Raw genomic sequence first — 22,952 nt, forward strand, 5'->3', positions numbered from 1 at the left:
GGATGTGTTTTGTTCCAGGGGCTGGGTGCTACGGTCAAAACTAAAAATAACAAAACGGGAAAAAAAATCCTTCATGTACCTCCCATTTCCTCATCAGCACTCAAAGTTCCTCCACCAAACCGGTGAATTCATAACGTCCAACACCTAGCAAAAGTTGGCTTCAAGATATCAATCCACTTCAAGTAACCCACCCTTAAACTACAAAGGAGGTAGATGTGGTTGGCTTTTGATAGTATAGCTACACAGTACCTGGAGGTGACAATGGTGTAAAGGATGTGTTGCCCTCTGCACAAAGCTGCATGCACTATTACTGCAAACCAAATTATAGCTCTTAGGCGTGACAACTCTCGGGGGCTCTTCCCATCAAAAAGTCATATTATCAGTTTGTTAGGGGTATGCTTTGTTGATTGCGCAAACAACATTACCCACATCCATTACACAAACAAGGAAGCTAAAGATTTCTGGCGAGCTGCGGTAGGTAGGGACATTGGCAAGATGGGTTGGCGGCAAACTGTCATGGGAGGGGAATGGGTTGTGGGGGTGTGCCCCGGACAATTGAAGAGATGCTGGAAATGGGGTGCAGAGGGAGGTTAGGCGTTCAAGGAGTGCCCCCCTGGAAAGTGATGAAGGGTAAAGATAGGTAGACTGGGGGAGAAGCAGGAAGCGATACATTCTGGAAATCACAAAGAGAAAAGAACAGAGCGCAACAGGAGCTTTGAAATTGATGAATTGTGGACTCAGCACATGCAATCTCATGCAGAATGTGGCATTAGCTACAGGCACTTAAAGTAAAAAACACTATTAGCGTACCTTGTTCCAGAAATCAAAAAGACACAGTTAATCCCAAAGAATCACATCCAAATTTTATTTCTCCCTTTATGTTACAGTCATTGTCTCATTACACCTTGATTACCAAATATTTAGAAATGTGAAATAAAAAACACTTTTTGCGAGAGATCCTCGTAACTCATCTCTGGCAGGCACGCTCCTCTATGTACACACTTGCAAATCCATCATTATTCCTTCAGCTTCGGCCAGGGGATTGCGTATTCTCCATTGGTAAGAAGAATGGCTGAGGCTGCCCTTTTCGGTTAAGAGGTCACTCCGATAAGAAGCATGGGCTAACTCTAAAAAGCTTGGTATGTGGTGTCGGGATCCACAGGTAGAGGCCCGATCTTTATAGGACAACCCACTCAACCAGGTCAGGTTTCAGATGTCCATCTCAAATTGAGAATCCTCCCCTGCAACAAGAAATGGGACATGGGTGAGATTAGGCAATGAAGACATGGGCCCTCAATCAGAATGAATAAAAAAATGGCTAAATATAAGAGGTTGTCACATATGAATGCCAAGATGAGTACTGCTAGATGGAGTAATTGTATAAATGAGAATATACACACTTGCATAATTTGTCTTACCAACTCCTGGAACCCACCTCAAAAAGTTCAATAAAACTATTATTGCTCCATGTACCAAGGGCAATCAGAACGTTAAAAGCATTATTGAGCAGGCCCCAATTCCACCGTACGAGTGCCCACAAAATGACCACCTGCAACCCCACCCCTCAAAACCTTCATCCGCTGACTACTAAATTTGCCAAACTGAGCAGGAGCCTTGGCTCCAGTCCTCTGCTCTCTAGAGGTGCAAAAACAGCACCATTCGTCAGTTCCCGCCTACTTGTACTCTCTGTATTCCTTTAACGTGCTCAAGATGTCCCTAGACTTTTAAGGCCTAGTGGGACATCTGGCCCTGTGTTCTTGACCATCAACAAGCAAGGCCTCTTAAGTCTACTGTGGATCCATTCTAGCAGCAGCATTCCATCATTTACAGCTCACCTGTGCCACTACAAGAGGAGATCAAACACGGCAAGGCGTATTGTTTGAGGAGGTACGAGTGGGTTTTAAACTTACATGATCATGTTAATTTCTTGAAGATCCCAAAAAATCACCCAAAGTAAAAGGAAAACATGGCCATTATTAAATATGCTTTTCCCGTCAACTATACAAGAATAAAGAGTATTTTTGCAGGCCACCCAGACACCTAGCTTGTAACCCAAAATCACACAAGGAGAAAATATAATCAGCACAATCCCATTTCTAGTTCAAACTTCTTACAACAGTTTGGACACCGACAATCTAGATGCAGGAAGGGAACTAAAGGAAAATACAGCTTTTCAAGTGTCTCGACCGACGATCTAAAAATAAATAAATACACAAGGCAAGGTAGGACAGGATAAGTGGTGATTCGTGGTGACTTCTCATGCTGAATCTTGTGCAAGACCAGGTAAGGTCATTAGACAAACTCTCCTTACTCTAAGAATACAAAGAAATTAATTATGAATCACAGTGAACAAAAAGTGTTTGCCATTAGGAAGCTTTAACTTTAATTTCTTCAACTAGAACACGCCCTTTTACTAAAAACGACCACACTGAAGACAGTGACAATTGAGCTTTCCTTAGCGTTAATACATCTGATCCTTGTAGTAGGAAAGCTTTCACAAGATACTCGTACCCAAGGGCAGTGTTCTTTTAACATGCAGGCACAAACCAAAGTTTGCTGTTGGGAAAGCATATTTCTCCAAAAACGGGGGCAACATGGTTCAACCAATGAACGAGCAGCACATCTGAAATGGCTAGATCAAGCTGCAGCAATGGGAATTAGTACGATCCTGCCATTTTCCTTTACGCGTTTGCATGCGAAGATAAAATAGGAGAGGGTGCCCCCACAACTACGTAAAATATGCTATAGGTATGACCATTCTTGCAGATTTTGGATTGGAGACATGAAGCAGCATTTTGGAAACATTAAGATGAACAATACTATTGCCGGCCCCCAGGACTTTTCCTTTGTTTTAACGTGTAGCTGCCAACACAAGCAGGCATATGGCTCTTACCATAGTCCCCCTGCCGCCAAGTAAATGTGTGCTGTCTAATCATTGTAACAACCTCAGCCATTCCTTCGTCATACAGGAGTCTGAGGAGGAACACAGCTTTCGAGGGCCCTACTAGTGACTACCAAGAGCACTGTACAAAAGACTTGCTGCATCAAGGAACGGCAACGTTTGAATGACATCCTCAAACCAGATGAGGATGGAGAACAGTTTGCATAGGCTACAGAGTCTTTGATCTACCAGGTAAAAGGACCAGTTACACAAAATGAGATGAAAGGTGTTGCCCGTCACTCAGTCGATATTTTCAGCTGAGCTGCTGCAATTTTAGAAGAGAAGACCAACCCTATGCAAGCAAGTCAGAAGCCACCCCAAAAGAAGCAGTCCAGCATCAGGGGAATGTATAGGCAATGCTGCGCCAAGGGCGAAATACCACATTACGCCCCCCCCTCTTCCCACATTGATCCTCTACTCCTACCAGTAATTGCTCCCTTCTCCAAAATAATCACGTAATTGCAATTTAAATACCATTTGATTGACTTGCACTTAAAAGTAATAAGCAATCTATGCAACACTGCTTTAAACAGCAAAATATCAGTTCTCTATCGCACGGCCATCAGTCCCCTACATAAATCCCAGTACCCGTCTAATGTTCTTAATTTCAAATACAGACATTTTGTAGAGTACATAGTTACGGTTACATTCAGTCAAGCTAATACCCAAACTGTGTTCTCCATCTTTGTCTAGCCAACATGAGTTTCAACCTAAAGTGTGGGACCCAGGTTTTACAAAATTGAAAAGGAGCGTGGTTGTAGACCCTCCCGATTGGAGTCGGAACCTACCCAGAGAACAGGTAATTTGGCTGTGTTCGTTCTTGGTATACAGGCTCCCAGACATTTTGTATATGTGTTTCAACCTAAACAGTCTTTTCAAAGCTAGTATTAAGAAATTGTCATATTAATAAAACATGTTATCCATTTAAGATCGCAATATTGATAGAAATATGGGGCTCACCTATCAATCAATAACTATTTCATTAGATTGCCATAAAAGTGAATTTGTATTCAAAATAAAAATAAAAGAGAAAGAATAGGGGTTAGAGAGGGAGGGGAAGATCAAAAGACATACGAAAATCAAAAAGCAAATAAAGATCTACTTACATACTGCTTCTGTCTAAATTTAGAGTTGCCTTACCCAATTGTAAATTTGTGCTCATTTGGTTAATTTGTTTAAGTTATCGGATGAAACAGTTTTCCCAAGAGCAGATTATCTAAAAATACACTTTGCTGGAGCATTTATTTGCGGAATATTTTTTTACATAGAACTCTTCTATTGGAGAATACTACTCTGGCTTACTTTTAATGTAATTCTATTCTCCAATTGTCTTGGTTCCGTATAGCTCATAAAGTGTCTATATTCCTATATTTAGTTTTCCTGTAAATAAAAAGAAACACCCCATTATACGTGGAGTGCTGTATATTTCTCATATATTATCACTGCCCGTGGGCTCCCAATTTTTGGTATAAATTGCTAAAAGTGCCCCAATTCCCTTCAATAACAGGATTTAGTATCCATGCTGTCATTAGCTTCGCTTCAAAGGCGTACCACGTAGTCAATGGTAGTCATTTTGAAACCACTGAAAAGGGACATCATGTGTATTACATATGAGGTAATCATTCCAGCATTAATGTTTACATCTTTTGGAGGCTAACCGAGAGAATACTATGCTTTTGCAAACTCGGGTGATAGCCTCGGTCAAATATCTCTTGTGCGGGGCCCTGATGCATATCTCTTTATGTTTAATAAAGGAGGCCTGTAGATTCTTCCTTGCACATGCTAGGTTCAACAACCTTCCAGTGAAGGCTGTTACCGGCAAGTAGGTAAAGAATCCCTCTAAAGGAGCAAATATCTGCTGCCCATGTGAGTAGGCAGAGAAACCTAATAAATCTTGTTTTATGCTGTCCTCTTTAAGTGACCTTAAGAAAAGGTTACACATGGGCATACTCAGACACCAGTTTTAGACATGAACAACCAGCAATGGCCTGTTTTTATAAGCATAAACTAATGTGATTGTTAATTTTGCCTTCAAAGGTTTTTGAGAAAGTATGGCCAAGAGGCACCTTTGACATGTTTCTTTATATAGTGTGGTTACACTGTTTTTATTGTGTTTAATGGCCAAGTGCATGCGCTATTTAAATATATCATGTGGTTTTCAGGGTTTAATATATGTGCATATTGTCTTGTAACATTTTATTATTTTATGGATTTTAATCTGCTGCTATCCATTTTTCCAACAATGTTGCTCCCAAATGAAATAAGAGCCAATATAAGAGTTGGTTAGTGCTGAAAAAGAAGGCAGTTCTCCGCTACATTAAGGTTTTCTTAGACCAGGCCAATGCAGTTCCTTCCACCATCCACTGCAGAGTCCCCCAGGGCTCATACACAGCTCCCACTTTATACAACCTGTTTACTAAACCGCTCTTTGACAAACTGGACTCCCTCGGCATGGCATATACCATTTATGCTGATGATACGCAGGTACTCCTCCCACTCTCAGGCTCGTTCGACCAAGACGCCGCACCACTCCTCCAGATATGCTCCAGCATCCAAGCCTGGATGGCAGCTAATGGGTTGTGTCTCAGAGACACAACTGAGATTATTGTTATAGGCCACAAGGAAATATTATCCAAACTTGACCAACAATATTGTAATTTCACTGTCGACAACTCCATTATCCCCGTCTCCTCATCAGTGAAGACATTAGGTGTATTCTTAGATTCCATCCGGTCCATAACACGACAGATCAGTGCCATAGCCTCCGCCCCTGCAACATCACAAAGCTAATACACGCAGTAAACCCTTCCTATTCGACCAGAACTGCCTCACTATTGCTAGAGCCACCACTGGGGCCAAACTAGATTACTGCAACACTATCTTAGCAGGCACCTCAGCAAAAAATCTAAATGGACATCAAATAGTCCAAAATAACGCTCTCAGAGCAGCACTCAATATCCCCAAAAGAGACCACATCAAGCAAGCTAGGCGAGCTGCTCAATGGCTCCCAGTAAAAGGAAAGGATAACCTTCAAGACCCTCACCTTGATGCATAAATGCTTAAGCCTCGCTGCCCCGCCATACCTACCAGAGACTATACCCAGAGATACCTCTTCATGCCCAAAAGAACCCTGTACGCCCATCTACTGCACATCCCACCCATCAAAAGGGCCATTGGCTTCCCGCACACAGCACCCAAACTTTGGCATGCCTTAGACAACGCACTCAGAGCTGAGACTTCTCTCTCAGCGCGCACTCAGAGCTGAGACTTCTCGCTCAGCATTCCGCAAAATGCTAAAAATCACACTATTCAATGAACACAGCATATGCACACTTGCGCCCACCCCCCTGGATTTCCCCATGTCACTAAGTATGTTTTATGGATTGTCATGTAGTCAAGTATGTCTTATGCAGGGGAGTTGCTAGGTATGGAAAAGACCTGGGGCTACGCTGATGTCGGAACTGTTGGGACTGGGGGCTAGCTAGTCTTTTGGCTGTAGCTCCTGAGATTCTATCCGGGGCTACAACCAAAAGATCAGGGGCTATAGCCCCCTTAGCAACGCCCCTGGTTTTATGTATTCTCTTGTTCTCTTGTAACAAAGTATGTTTTATGCAATTAACAACACTGTCTGTAACAGCGCCACGATGCCTACGGGCTGCTGCCTGCTTTATAAATGTAAATAAATAAATAAAATAAAAAATGAGGTTAGGTTATAACTAATGACTTAAAACTACTGCAAAGCACTATAAGGCAAGATCAGGAATTAGAAAAGCTATGAAGTGAATCAGTCATGTCATATGGTCTGCATACCTACAGAAAGTAGAACAATGGTTGCCAAATGGTGTGAGTGCATGAATATTTGATGGGAAAAACCGATATATATTTGGAGTACCTCAGCATAGTATGGCAATATTTAGAAACTGGCATGGGTACGCATGGTATGGCAACAGCTAACTAATTTGCAAGTTCTTTGGCATATAACAACTTCTGGAAAATAGTTGCTTGCCGGATGGATAGCTCCCGCGCAACATGCTGGCTCTGGGAATGGTACATTTGTGATGCTGGAAATGCATTGGAGGGACAGGGCCTCCATGTCCTTGTCCTGTAGTCCTTTTTCATTTGTGCTCTGTATTGTTTTCTTCCCAGGAGTCCATGTGGGACTCCTGGCAGTGCAGCTCTTCCTGTTTTTGGTTTGGTGTACAGACCCATGGGATACCCTTATGTCACCCATGGGTGGGGGTACAACCCTGTGCCCCTAGTGTATGTTTTTGGGCTCTTGTGTGTGGCCCAGAGAGCAGCGTATGGGCTGGTGGCAGCTCCATGCTGAATTTGACAGGTGCTCCGAGTATCCTCCATTTTGGGATACCCAGGTCCTGCCATTGGAATCAGTTGATTCCCGATAGGAAATAAGATGGCCCCTGTGGCCTCTTTCTTTCTATTGCCGGTTACCTTGTTTTCCCAAAGGCCTGGGAAGCCCCGACTCTGTCCTTTCCCCCTGACTGGCTGTTGGTTGGAAGTTCCATATATGGTGGTGTTGTGAAGTCCAGGCCGGACTGGCTGGAGTCTTCCCAGTGACTATGTTGTGGGTACACCCTGTGGGTGGGACCTGGGTGAATGGAGTGTGTGACCAATATGTATTTCTTGTTGTGGATGTCTGGTTTCTGGTGTTTGACACAATGACTGAGACAGCCCTGCCCGAAACTGGTATGAATGCAGTTTGTAGTGTTGAATGGCTGGGTACCTGTCCCAATACACATTCTTTGTTGTGAGTGTCTGAGAGGGAGGAGAATGGCCTGAATGCACTGCATGCCTGATTCGCTGACTGATTGCTGAATGCCCTTCTGAGTGATTGGTTGCCTGAGTGTGACCCAGCAGAATGAATGAACGAGAGATCAACTGGTATATCTGGGGGCCTCTCAATGCTACAATTTGTTCAGAAGCTGAAGTTGAAACTGATGTTTAATCTCGGAGCTGAGCCTGAAGAAGAAGGTTGACTGCTGTCTCCCTTCACCGAAATCCGTCGAGACTGATCCAAGAGAGGACCTGCTTAGGCGCCCTCTTCCCGTGCTCTGAGGGACCATCGAGCACTGCTAACCTTCGCCGAAGCACCCTGGAAGTCACACCCTCGACAGGCTGCCGACCGGAGATGGGGACTGCCGAGGAGAACGAAGATGAGCACCAGACACTCCGTCCACCGCCGTCGACCAGGGTTTGCAGGTTTGTGTATCCGCAGGAGGCCCGTCGAAGCCGTGTTGCCCAGAAGAGGGGATCGCTTGACACCGTGCCATCGACGACTGGAGCTGCATGCTCCTTTGCCTAAGACTTTTGATTCACGGGCGCGCTCGTCCACACCACCACCCGCCTTATCCCACCTGAGAAGGCCAGGCCGTCGACGCGCCGAGGAGCATCCGCCGGTGGGTTTCCCACCACCCAATGACCAAAGACACGCCGGACTCCTCGACGCCCTTGATGGGCCACAGTTCTTCACAAACTCTTTGCGGTCCGGAACTATTGACATTGAGGTGCCCCACACGCCTCTTCCTTGCAGGACGTCTTCGCTCCGTAGTCGACGAGCACCGCTGGGACCGAAGCTGCCGCCTCGAAGAAGAGTTCACTTTCTTAGATTGATCGACGATCCGTGGCTCCTGCTTTAAAGGGAGCCGCTCAAGAAGCATCCGTCGACGACTCGTCGTCGAACTCTGCTATTCCAGGTACATTAGGGGTGGTAGAAAACTTAGAGAAGGAAATAAGACTTATAGAACAATATATGGACTGGCCTTGTGATATATCTTTATTTTACAGGTTGCCCAGGTTGGGGTGGGGGGGGGGGGCAATTCTCCACAGAACTGTGCCTAGTGGTAGTGGCCCAGTATTCCGCCAATTGTTCTAACCAACTGCTTTCCGTCCTATATCGATTGTTGGTTACCTTTATTAAGTGATTTGTGTGACATTTAACCGGAGTACAGTTGATGCACTTTAATGAAATCTAATAATAATTGTGGTACCACTTAGAACTGTATATATTTGCCATTGTAGATTTACTAAGCACACATGAGTTATTGTGATTGTGTACATAACCTTGAACTTAATTATATAAAAGAAATTTGCTTTAACTAATACAGCATGTGGACATTCCTTTGTGGGGGTTTGGGGACTACAATGTACTTAAGAACCAGCCTGCATTACCTCCTGAGAAGCTAGGCCTTGATTGCTCGACTACGTTACCAATAATAGAGAATCTTGGCTGGGGTCCTCTGTGCCTCTTCTCTGCCATAGAGAGCAGGTGCGAAAAATGTGAAATCTTGGTTGCTCCAACTGGGCCCTTTATTCCAAGGGCAATGAATCTAGTACTATCAGCGGGTAATAACACTGATTAATAAAGAGTTTAGAAGTGGTCCATCTGCATGAATCTCTAATATAAAACAGTGAATTATTATTATATGATGCAAGTAAAATGCCAATATATTGAAACCTAGTCAATTGTGCCAGTTGCTGTTGTCGGATAGCAATAGCTGGCTATATGTGTGATCACCTAACAATGATGCAAGTTCCTGTATTATGACAATAACTAATAGGTTTTACGTTGGCATATCCTGGCAAAACCAATGAAATTATGGTAACTCGAACATGCAATTGCAACCCTAGGCAAATTATGAATGTAAATTGGTATGTTATCCCAATGCTTACAATAGCAAGAAAGAAATCCTTTTCACTAGACATGTAAAAACTGTTTGTTTTCTACCTGTGCGCACACATTTTTACACAGTAAATAAAATGCACAAACCCAAACAAAAAGTACTCCTCTTCAGTGCAATCCCCCTAAAATTTCAAAACTTCAATTTTCCAACTCCCGACCCCTTTGCTAAAACCTAAAAGGGCAGCAACAAATAATGCTTTTTTCATAGAGACTCAAAACAGTTTTTGCCTCCCAGTAAAGAGCATCATTTAGCAGGGTGACATTTCACCCGAGACCGGGTTTCAAGTCCTGAGCTTCTGTGTAACAGATCAATGCATTCTGGGAGCTATAGTTAATGTTAAAGATATTTATATAGCGCACCGTCACCAACAGAGTTGGTCTGCCGGCACTCTGGCGGATCTGTAACAAGGAGGATGGGTAGGGTTAGTCGGGTGGAATGGGAGAGGTGATGTGCTGTTGGCGGCTTCAGATCGGTATACACTGAGTTTTTGGGTGGAGTATCGGACGGAGCGACACCTTGTGTGATGTATGTGGTGTTTATGTGTGTGTTCTTATTTTAACTGGATTAACATACCAGAAAACAATGATATTCAAAAGAAACCCTCAGTCATGTTCAGACGACATGGAGTTACTCATTTGACTACATGAAAACATCCCACAAACACGAAAATTAGCTTAGTCATCTGCTAAAATACCATAAATGAATGCCCATCCCCCCACTCCTAATATTACTCCCTGTTTTGGCCATTTACTTTGGTTCCCCACTCCTGCCACCACAGCCGCCACCTTCTCTTGCAGGCACTCTCTAGCCTTTTTAATTAAGCCAGCAAACAAAACAAAAAATTACAAAAAACCACTGGACCACCGTAACCGCCCACCCCTCCATTCCGGCAGGCCAGTGCTATGCAGAAATTATGACACTGTTGAAGCATGATTAGTTAAAAAGCAGGGGTCTGCGGAGGGGGAAGGGAGTTTGAAGAGCCCGATCCAGCGCTGACTGATCAAGTTAAGCTCTGCACACCAGCAGAATATCCTGATTAAATTCGACAGATATCAAAGTGCTCCCGCACAGAAAACTACACTCACAGGGTGTGGAAAGGCCAAGCAGAGTCCACGTGATTGGGGGCCTCGACGGTGAGCCAGTGGCGTAATACAACATTTGGGGGCCCCCCTGCGAGCCATGATGAGGGGCCACCCGCCCCCGACTCGGCAACAAATCACGGGTTGCACCACTGTCTGGGCCGACCTAGATTACCATGCTTGCGCAATACGCACCAACATGCTGCTGCAGGGGTATGCCATACACTGCACTAGGATAAAGATATAAATGTGTTTTAATGCATTATACAATACACTCTTAGAAAAATTGGCTAAAAAGCCAGAGCGTTTGCCATTGTTTTTTAGGGTAACACCAATCCAAAAATCCAATACATGCCAGTCACCAACAGTGCACTGGAACATTAATGTTTTAATTAATATAATGCTTTGCTGTTAAAAATGCCACATTGAAAACATGTCCAACTGGCTGCACAACGTAGACCAGTCTAGACACGTAATAACTTACAGTAAAGCATTCCAGGCCACATTTAGACATACCTGGACTGGTTTCACTCAAATGCCAGTCGAAGCAATAACCCTTATCATGGTTATTTTATCACAGATGTCCAGAAAAATATACAATGCTGCAGTAAGAACCAGCTACACTGGCAGCACCCAAATGACAGTCTAGCCAGGTAATTACACTTAGCAGAACTGCTTCATCAGGGATGCCCAGTTAAAAAAATCAAGTCAAACTAAGAAATGACCAGACTGGCAGCACCAAAATGCCTCTCTAGCCACTAATACCACATCATGCTTGCTTACCCTGGACATGAATGACCAGTAGGATTTATCGCACAATCCCGGCCCCACCCCACCCCCCCACATCCTCTCTCCCTCCCACCCCCTGCCCAAACCCCCAAAATCAGCTTCTCAACCCAGAATTACCTCCATGTACATGTTTCTTGTTCCGGTGCTTATGTATGAGGCTCCTTGTACTGGGATGAGGAAAAGTGGGACTAGGAGTAATGACGATTACAGGTAACTAATCCAGGCATTACCTCCATGTCCCTCTATATCATTCCAGTACTTGTGTAGGAGTCAAAGTGCCTCATACACAAGTACTGAAACGAGAAGAATAGGGCTATGAGGAATGAACATTACCAATAAGTAACCAAGGAATTAAACACAAGTAATTGTGCAACACCATTGAGCTGACTGGGCTTCAACCCCCCCCCCCCCCCATCTACCCCAGACCCCTTGACATTTTGGACTATGCTGACTCGACCTGGCTGACCTACAGGGCAGTTGCAGGACAGAACCAGACACAGATGTTACACCTGGGTTTCCCTGTTAACAAAGGCCCAGCAATTACTAACGTAAAGCATTTCACTGTTCGTACCTGCATTCAAATGCATAATTCTTTAGGCAATTGAAATCTTGATGTGGGTTTAGTATTTGCATGCCAGGGAAAGGTAGAGAGGGGACAGGAAACCACTTTCAGACTTAAAGGAGAGAGCATTAACTGCTTGTAACAATGAAGCTGCACCAGAATAGTCTCATTAGAATAAATAAAGAAGTTAGATGCCCCACAAATAAGCCCCCCCCACTGCCCGTGAAGTTAGCACCTCCCCCAACATCTCAAGGGGTAGCGCCCCAACCCCCCTGAAATGTAGGTTTTGTTGCACCCCTGAATACAAGCACACAAACAATTCACCATACACACAAACACCCAGCCACCCATACATTTTAAGTGGGCGCCCTTTCGCCATACACTCGACATGCACACCCAGCCACCCATACATTTAATTTTGCACCCTTTCACCATACAATCACACGTCATGGGGTTGAGGGGAGCCCTATTACTTCAAAAAGAAATTATTTATTTCTTTTTGTAGTCACTGACTTCATAAAGAATTTATTTCCATTAAGGACGGAACCAAAATGGAAATAATGTCTTTATGAAGGCAGAGTGACTTCAAAAATAAACTATTTCTTTTTGAAGTCATAGAGCTCCCCCAACCCATGACATATGAAGGCCTCCAGCCTAGATGCTTCTGTGTCAAGGGTTGGGTGGAGGGCCCTCTGGTTTCAAAAAGAAATAATTTCTTTATGACGGCAGAGTGACAAAAAATGATTTTTTTTTTGTCCAAAGGGGCCCCCCCTCCCAGGACATGCGGGGGCAGCCCCCAACCCCGCACCACAGGGGGTGTGGGGGCCACCATTACGCCAGTTGGGTGAGCCAGAAGACACTGCTGCCACTTTATCCTTCTCCACTGGGCCTAAGCGAGTTGCGACCCTGCAGACTGGTCACAGTAAACTCTGGGAGGCGACCAGCAGTGCGACCTGCTTTGTGGACAGGTTGGGTGCATGGATACATTCAGAGGGACTGCAGGCAGAAGGCAGCCTTGCTGGGTGGTGAAATCCCAGCAAGATGTGGGCTTATGTGCAGAGGCTGGCCAAATAACAGCAGACACAGGTAGCGTGCAGACCTAAAAATAAATAAAACCCATAAACAAATCGCAGCGGGATCAGGGACTCACGTGTCATCAGTAATCTGCTGGCTGTGTTGTCAGTAAGTGATATCCTACTGACCCGTGACAGAATGGCCAACTGATTGCTTGTTTTGGTGGGGACCACCAGCAGAGGAAATACTGTGACTGAGTGACAGCAGCCTTGTGCGCCCCACATAGGCATAGACATCGCGTTGAGCTGCCTTGCATCAAGTGCACCGCCACGGAACTAAGTCCATTAGGGGTGCTGACAACTATCAGTGTAATTCATCTAGTGAATTGCAGGGTCTAGACCATACATAATCTGTTGAATCTCTGCGCAAGGTTACGGGAGTATCAAAAGGGATATCACAAACATGGGCAAGGGAGAAAAAAACCAGCACAAGCTCTCCATTGAAGGGGGAGCAATTGTGAAAAAGGAAAAAAAAAACTAGGTCCTCTTGCGATCACTGCAGAAAGCGATGAGGACATAGTAAACTCGACAGATGACACCGGAATGGGAGTGAAAGAACTTTTATTACACCTTAAGGCTGGTAACAGCAAGATCGATACTAAATTGGATGCGCTTAAAAGCAAGGTGGATATGCTTCAGGTGCGCGTGGACAAAAATAGGGCCAGACGGGGTGAAGCAGAAAATCAGGTTTTGGGTCTGGAGTATGAGTCAGCGACAGTCTCCTCCAGGTTAACAATTGAGAACCACCATTTAGGCAGTAACTGCCAAAATCGAGGACCTAGATGGAAGGTACCAGTGCAACAACATGCGTCTGGTGGGAATTCAGGAAATGTAATCAACTGGATGTGTGGAAGAATTCGTAGAGCAAGCCCGTCCAACATTATTCGACCGAGAATGTTTTTCACAGCTGTTTGTAGTGGAATGTGCACATAGGGAACCCACAGTAAGACCAATGCCTGGGGCTCCACCCATGACAATGATTGCGCGCATCCTCAATTAACGCGACTGGGATACCATACTCTGGCTGTCGAGATTGAAGGGTGAGCTACAATTTGACATCCAGATCAGCTATACATCTTTCTGGATTACTCCGCATTAGGGGTGAAGCAAAGGCTCCATGATAAAAATATTAGATACTCTATGATGTTCCTGGTGAAACTGTGTTATCCAACATGAAGGCAAGATACATTTTTTTACGTCACCCGATGCCATCAGTTCATTTGTGGAAACATTTTTGAAGTCGCAGCCTGGAAGTGGTTCGATGGCAAGGGTTGGTGATACAGATGAGCCAGGTGTACAAGCTGACATGAGAATTTAAGACAGGAATACCGTTGTCAGGCAAGTCAGGGTACGGTCATTGCTGGGTTAACATCTTATCGCACTGGATAGTGGAATACGTAAGGGGCAATCTATAGTATGGGTTTGCACTAGTTGATGTCTGAACTAAGTATACGGTTTAGGCTGGTGCTGGATGTGGAATGGGCACATGCGTTAATCGCTTCATTATGGTTCTGCTTTGAGAGGGATTTTGTGATACGGGCCACTTGGGGTTGTCTAGGTTGGGGGTGGGGGTTGTGTTATGGGAGGTTTTGTTCCATTTATTGTTCTGAGTGTTTGAATGGCGGGGGAAGTTACATGGGAAAACATGTACAGTCTGGGGGAGTGTTGACCCATATGAACGCATGGCATTGGTTACAAGTGTGAGCTGGACCCTTAACATTTTATATATGACTAACAGAATCTTGGCCACCCAATGGCTGAAATGCACACAAGCATAATAGCTTCTCCCAAATTCTCCCACATTTTTGGACTCCGAAAGGCGTTCAACCGAAAGCACGCTGGGACCATAATTATGGTGAAAGGCGCTATAACAAATGACAAAATGAATGAAGTGCCACAACTTTAATATTACATTTATTCAGGAAAAACACCTCACATCATCCACAGAAAACAAGTGGGCCCACCAATGGGGTTACCATAGGTACTATTCCTCGTACTCCGTTTACTCAAGAGGGGTAGCAATTCTCATCCATGGTTCCCTTCGATTTGACTCCTGAAAGTTAGAAAAGACCAAGAAGGCAGGGCCCTGATGTTGACAGGGATTTTGGAGGATGCACTAGTCACTATGATAAACACATATGCCCCCAATGTAGATGATACCAGTTTTTAAATGGGTGCTCTTGAACTAAATGCCTGTAATAACTCCACTGTAGTTTGGGGCGGAGCTGTTAATGCAGCATTAAACACTGTACTGGATAGATCCAACCCAAACGCGACTCAGCCAACCAAAGCCAGTCAGTACATTATCAACATACACTGCATGTATGATTTAGCGCATATTTGGCGGGTACAACACGCACTACAGAGGGATTATAACTTGCGGTCCTGGGTTCACAAATTGATCTTACATTGATCTCCAGATCTACAACTCTTTCATTGGGGCATAGTGAGATACTCCAGAGGACACCATCACATCAATCTCCAGTTACACTAGAATGGTCCTTTCCCAGAACAAATCCTTTTGAAGGGGACATGGCGCTTCAAAGCTGAAGCCTTAAAAGATGCAGTATTCCAACATGAATTACAGGACAAGATCATCTCTTTCTTTCAGATTAATGATGGATCAGAAAATCGGACTGGGTTTTGTGGGAATCCTTTAAGTGTTCTATTTGTGGGATGTTTATGGTTAAGGAGGCGAGTATTCTAAAACTAATCAGGAAATACTTGGATTACTCAGCATCCAAATTTAAGGAACTGAAAAATTGTTACCAGGCAACCAACAGTCAAATATTGGCTGATATCCGTAGAGAATTGGATAATTTTCACACAAATGCCTTACGGGAATCCAAATATCGGAAATCAGTCGCATATCATAAGCCAATATGGTGAAGACCATAAACTGGAAGCCTTACTGTCAAGGATGCTTGCTTTTGAAAATAAACCATCAGCTTGACCTCATTAAGGGTTGTATGGGGAACATAAAAGACTTTTGAAATTGCAGAAGCATTTTGCTAATTTTATAGCGATTTGTCTGCTTCTAAAAGTACTCAATTCGAAGTGTTAATTCATCGACACCTGGAGTGTGTGGAGTTATACTGGTTATCTCAAGAGCACTGCTATGCCCATTGCCAGTAAATTACACTGGAAGAAATAATAGGAGTGGCAAGGGATCTTCAATGATCAAAATGCCCCTGGGGCAGATGGCATATTGACAATTTATTATGACCTACGTTCAGATACTGGCTCCCTACTTGCTGCAGATGCATTTGGATTCTATTTCCAGGAGGACGCTTCCTTCGACCCTTAAGGAGGCACCGATCGCTATGTCATAAATAGGGGAAGCCAACAGACTAATGTGCATCATATCGCCCAAGTTCTCTTATCAATGTGGATAGTAAGTTTTATGCAAAATTACTGGCTACTAGATTGTTATCTCTCATGCAAGTTTTGGTCACGAGATTCAATCTGGGTTTAACCCGGGAAGAAACACTACATCTGGGTTGTGACGTTTCTTGCGCTGCTAGATGCTCTAGAGTCTAGACCAACATTTTCCAGCAGCGTCGGTGCTTCTAGATGCCAAAAAGGCCTTCTACTCCATCAAATTGAACTTTTTATTTTTAGTTCTCACGGAATTGGACCTGGGTCTGAAGGAAGAAATTGGAATGAGGGGACTAGTTTTTAATTTTTGTAATGTAGTTGGCCGCCACTTTGATTAGTTGGGTGCCATTCTGTATTGACATCCATTTTGCATGAAGGGTTATGTGATGTTCATGTTGGGTGGGGGACGTTGAAATAAGGTCTTGGGTTTCGCAAACCCAGCAGTGTTGTCTAAAGAAAAGCTATCTCATGAAGGTTCCTTCCTGACAAGGTTGTGCAAATAAAGGAACGGACTGGTGATTGTTAAGCTAACCCCGAGCTGATCAGGATGGGTAAAACCAGACACTGCTTACGTGTGAGATCTACTGACCATTGTATGAAACCTGTATAAATGGTCTGTTGATTTTGACCTTGTTGTGTCTTTGTTGCAGCCCTGCAAGATTAAAAACCACACACGCCCGTGGTTCATTAAGGGACCTTCTTTTGCACCACGGTTTGTCTCATTTTATTTTATGTCAAATCCCAAAACGGGTCCCATGTTTATTGATGCAGTGACTCTTCTGTACAACAACCCAGTGGCCAGGATAGCCGTAAAACGACAGCTGTCAAACTCTCTGCAGTTGGGGAGAGGGACTTGTCAGCCACCCCCCCCGCCCCTTTGACTGCTTACTATTCGCCCTTGCTATGGAATCGCATGCGGCTCCGTTAAGAGAGCAGCACATAACACAGATGGGTGCAATAAAATGTGCACAAACTAATCTTGCTTTATGTAGATAATCCAATGTTTATAAAAGAACCGCAGAATAATCTAAATTCAGTGATGAGATAAGCAATTAGGTCTGGAGAAATCTCAGGCCTAAAAATAAATCAAGGAAAATCTGTAGTTTCTGCCCCCCGATAGAAGGTACTCAACCCTTTGTGGATGACTTTGGTTTTAAATGGGAGTGGGAACATACAAGGTATCTGGGAATTGAAATATTGCGGGACCCAGATAAGCTTTTCCACAACAATTACAGCAGAGCCCTAATGGACTGAGTACAGAGGTGGTGGGACCTACCGCTCTCCTTGATGGGTCGCGTGGCAGTCATGAAGATAGTACCTCAAGTTCCTTTACCTATTCATAAACATCCCGACCCTTCTACAGACATTTATGTGCGACTTTGAGGAGTAATGCTAGAATTCCTCTGGGTAGGAAAGCAGCCTAGAATCGAATGGGCCACGTTGGCACAGCCCTATGCGAATGAAGGTTTATTACTCCCAGACTTCGAAAGCTACCAATAGGTGGCCCAGGCTCTCTATCTCTCCTCCTACTTTGCAACTTGATCGGTCCGACCGAATGTGCAGATAGAGAGAGCACTAGCTGCCCCTGCTCTGTTTCGGATGGCGATACTTGAGTGCCCTAAATGCGAACCGAAGTTTGCTGTTATTGTTAATGCATGTAGAATATGGCAAAAGATGGCCAGTAATTTGGGGGGAGAAATACTTTCTCGGATTAGTAATCACACAAAAAGGTCTATATTCAAATGAGAACTTAACTAGGTATAACTATGTTGGAAGATTACTTTATGAATGTTATGTATCTGACCATGGAAGTATTCAAGCCAAAAGGGCGAAATACTCCACCGGACATATTTATGTATTTTCGGATCAGGAATGATTTATATGCCAGATTTCCCTCCTTCCCATTGCATTTCCCTAGTTTCTCTCTCTTGCATGATATCATTAAGGCCCAAGGTGAGGAGGACCACTTGGTCTCCACAATATATAATAGACTAATGTCTGACATCCCTTGGGAGGGTGGTACCCCCAGATGGCGGTGGGAGAATAGCTTAGGCACTGAAATACAGGAGGAGGAATGGGCTTACATAATGAGTCAGACCAAGGCAGTTTCCCTTACCTCTAGGTACAAAATGATCCACTAACTTCATGAATCGCACCTTTTAAAACACCAGCAATGCTACATCAATATTATCCGGAAACCTCGTTAGATTGCACAAGATGCAAGGCCATGTCAACGGATTTTGTCCATTTAGCAGGGACCCCCGGCCCCCAATAGCTGCATTTTGGAATGGGATATTTGAGAAGATATCCCTTATTGTGAAAGAACAGGTTTCAATTGATGCTTTGTTGGCATTATTGGGGTTAACTAGTACACTCCCAAAACATTTATGTAAATTAGCAGGCTTCTTTCGATACTGGCACATGGGAGAGTGGCTATTGCCTGGTTGAAGGAACAGTTACCCAAAATCACAACCTGGAAGGAGAATAGAGCTTATTGCTATCACCTTGATGTTGCATTTACATGGACCTTTTGGGGTCCTTATGCACAATGTGTGCTATCAGTCGACACTATAGTTTCAAATACACAAATAAGTGTACACTGCCAGTCATTGTAATGTTTTCTTTGTGGTTATTGCATTTTTCTCCTTTGGTCGGACGCTCCACTGTTAAACTTTTTCTTTTTTGTTTCTTCATGTATATGGTATAAAATCAATAAACAAATTTAATTAATAAATAATAAAGCAAGCGTCTGCAACCTTTGGCTTTCAAGATGTTTTGCACTACAAATCCAATCAGCCCCAGCCAGCATGTTCAATAGAGAAGAATCATGGGTGTCCTAGTCCAAAACATCTGGAGAACCACAGGTACAAATTCCTAGTTGAAAGATGCTGATCTGGGAGGTGGGAGCCTTCTAAAATATATTCTGAGCAGAGTTTCGAGCAAATGGCTGCATCAAATGGAGGTAGATTGACATGTGCAGGGAAAGCTTTTGTCCCCTGTTTCTGTCCGCTTGGTGCTCAGCGATGTTAAATACCACAGCTTCCTGCTCTCCTAGGATGGTGATCAATAGGTTGTCTGCAGCTCCAAACGGTGTCCCGGCTGTCCCAGGTTTGACCCGCCCCTAGAAACAGGCCTGTCTCGGTTGAATGGTTAAGCTACATCCTGTTTGCACAGGATACCAAGCAACTTCCATCAATGATGGTATCACCAGAGAAGTCAATCTCGAGTCTCTAGTCAAAGCAGGCAAGGGTTCCCTGCTTGCATCATCACATTCTCGGAAAACCTACTAGTCACATTACCACTGCACTAGTAATGCTACTAAACTACCAGTCTGCAGTTCTACTAGGGCCCCCAAGAATTCAGCAAGTATTTTATCATTAGTGTTTATGATTAGAGTCCCATGGATTTGCATCGACTGGGGTTTTAACCATGCACTGGTTTTAACCATGCACTGGTTTCCACTGGTTTCCACATGCGACAGTGGAAACCAATTTCAGTTTATTACATCATACAGCCCTCATTGAAAACTGGGATTACGGACCCAATATGATTTTGATTAATCAACTCTGCATAAAGAATTTGTCTGTTAATTCTAGAAACTCCCAGACACACTGGATTTCATTCGGTGCAGCGCAGCTCTAACATCCCTGGACTACTTATCAAAAAAATAAGACGAAAACCATCATCCTTCCATGATCAGTAAAAGAGTGCAACACATTCTCTCCATCAGCCTGCTTACTGGATGTATGGAAGGTTAACCAACCTTTTCCAAAAAGAAGTCGGAGATCACATTCATACACAATAACAACCATTGCTAAGAGGGTTTTTCAAAACCTACTCCGATGAGGGGCCTGATAATCCAAGGTGCACCTGGTTTACAAATAGGGCTGTGATGAAAATAATTGAAAAAAAAAAAAAAAAAGACCGATGTGAGCACGAGTTTCGTGCAGGGGCTGACCGGTGTGGCCCAGATAGAAGACGGAAGTAGGGGGCGTTAAAGATAAGTGTGTGTGGTTTCTGTGTGTATGATGAGGGAGGATGTAGCATGGAAGTGAGGGGCAAGTGTGAGATGTGCCTCAGAGGGTTTGTGTCTGTGTGGGCTGCAAGGAGGAGTTTTTTGGTACGGTTGCGAGGGGCGGGGGAGCAAGTAAGTGAAAGTATGTGCGCGCGCGTGCATGTTATGGGAGGCTGGGGGGGTTCAATTCGCTGAGAAATAATGGAGGCAGCAGGGGAGTGATGAGGGGTTACGGAAACACCCCCCGATTTAAAAGAAATCCCCATCAGCGTAGGGGCCGGTGGGGTATCCGCTTTAAGAAGGCTATGGAATATAACTCCCGAAATCAGGATATTTGTGAATATTTAAGTAGGCTGCACCAAATAGTCATGTGGGGATGGGGTAGGGGGGGAAATTAAATGAAGAAAAATTGCTCATTGTAAATGGTAGTGATGCCTAGCAGTTAAGCTTGGTGTGAAGAAAAGTAGTTAAGAGCACATTTTGTTAAGTAACAGAGGTCCACAGGTGAGTACAAAAATATACTATTTATTAGACACAATCAGTAAAATCAATACACTACTGGTAAGAAAAGTCACCATCAAACACATACATACATCACATTTTGGTAACACTAAAAAGGATTAGACCACAGTTTAGTAAGCAAAAGACACTGTAAATGGCTAAAGTTGGGGGAAGGAAAGGTTAAGAAAGTGTCACAATCCCCACACAGGCTAGAAATATTTTAGCAAAAAGAGCAACACTTTGAAGTATAACAAAGCTAGGGTTGGACCTCCTATCAAATACAAGCAAGTGTTCTCATCAAGCAAGTTCTTGCAAAAAGCAATCTTAAAAAATGATGGGATAGACTACCAGTCACCAGGCCCTAGATCACCAAAGAGGACTCCTAAGCCAGGTTGCACCGCTCTTGGGCTGGCAAGGTAGCTACTTTGAACTTACTAGCTTTACGCCAAACGCAAGTCAATGTGGCAGAGGACATCGCAGTTCACTGTGGGATGTGGGTTGCAGACTTCTCGTCGTGGCTAGGTCAGACTCAGGTAGAGAAGTCAGGACAGGGTATAGATCGCTCAAATTCAATTCCCGCAGCACTGAAAGACCCGACGGGAGCATGAGACGGGAATGCATATTGGTGTGGCACAGAGCAGGGTTGGCAGACCCTTGGGAAAAATGCATCCAGACTGCGGTTTGCAGCAAGTCCTTCCCCATAGTCAGAGATGGCAGAAGCAGGTTGGCAAGGCTTCAGAAGAGCTCCCAGTATGCCAGCATAGTTTCCAGCCACAAGGAAGGGGCCTGTGCAAAGCTGCAGGCCAGTTCCAGTCAGGTGAAGACCAAAAGAATACTCTGCAATGATAAACACCTTAAAACCATGTTGGATACAGAGCAGGGCCTCAGCAGACAGGTTAGTCCTATCAGTCCAAAAGAGCAAGCCACCTAGCTCAAGTCTTCAGTCAATTATATTTTCTGAAATGTGTTGGTTGGCTTGTAAATAGCTCGTTGCAGCAGCAGTCCTGCACCAAGTGTCTTTCAGCTTCAGAAGCTTGCAGCCTGTAGTCAACAATCTCAACTGTCTCCAGGACCTTTCATCAGGACTTTGGCTGGGGGCTGCCACAGCCCACTAATGGAAGGGACCTGCAACATTCAAAGGGTCAGCCTGCCATCTCACATTCGGCCAAGCTACAGGACATACTCTGCGTTTAGCATGGACTGGGACGAGTGTTCTAAAGACCAGGTTAAGCCAGTTCATAAAGGATTAATCGGCTGGCTGTCCAAAGCTGGATTGCCTCGAACAGGCGTGTTTTATAATTTGGCAATTCCAACCAGAGAATGAAGGAAGATTATAAACAGAGAAGAAAGCAAGAAGGACAAGTCTTTTTCCAAGAGAAACAGCCATGTTGACTATATGGTACTCAAAATGCATTGTCACAGTAATAATGTGCAAGGCTGCGCAGTGGGACAGTGTCCCTGCTGCTCTCCACTGAAGGAGGATAGCGCCACACTGGAAAAATAAAGATGTAAAATTAAGGACAATCCCTGCACTAGTGGTCATAGGGTTTGGCCAGTGAACCTTGAACAAAATGAGGTGCCAGTAAATGAGAAAACACTGCCCCAACTCCTCCCAAAAATGTGTCAGGATCCAGACAGTAAACTGTGGAGCTCCCCTGGTCAATGGGGGTCGATGGGGCAAGTTGCAAAAGGAAAAGCTTCCCTAGCAATGATCATGCTTGCTCTTTGATCATCATGGCCTATCAACCATTTGCATGGACAGATACCCAGTTCCAATCTAAAGCCTTTCTATCTGTAATGATCTCTGAATGAGGCCGCTGCAGAGTCAGAGTGAAAGAACTATGCAGAATATACTACTTAGAAAAGGCGTCAGTTTGTGCTACTCCACACAGGTCCTATTTGAAGAGCGTCCTGGC

General features: G+C 44.2%; 1 protein-coding gene across 1 annotated transcript in view; it reads right to left on the reverse strand.

The window, feature by feature from the left end:
• Nucleotides 1-841: 841 nt before the first annotated feature.
• Nucleotides 842-22,952, reverse strand: part of EIF4EBP1 (eukaryotic translation initiation factor 4E binding protein 1) — a 234,344-nt gene continuing 212,233 nt past the window's right edge. The window contains exon 3 of the mRNA XM_069617947.1: nucleotides 842-1,241. Coding sequence (XP_069474048.1) covers nucleotides 1,210-1,241 — 32 coding nt within the window. The 3' untranslated portion in view covers nucleotides 842-1,209. The remainder of the gene's footprint in view (nucleotides 1,242-22,952) is intronic.

The sequence above is a fragment of the Ambystoma mexicanum genome, chromosome 10 (genome assembly GCF_040938575.1).
Source record: "Ambystoma mexicanum isolate Mex_15411 chromosome 10, UKY_AmexF1_1, whole genome shotgun sequence".
NCBI lineage: Eukaryota > Metazoa > Chordata > Amphibia > Caudata > Ambystomatidae > Ambystoma > Ambystoma mexicanum.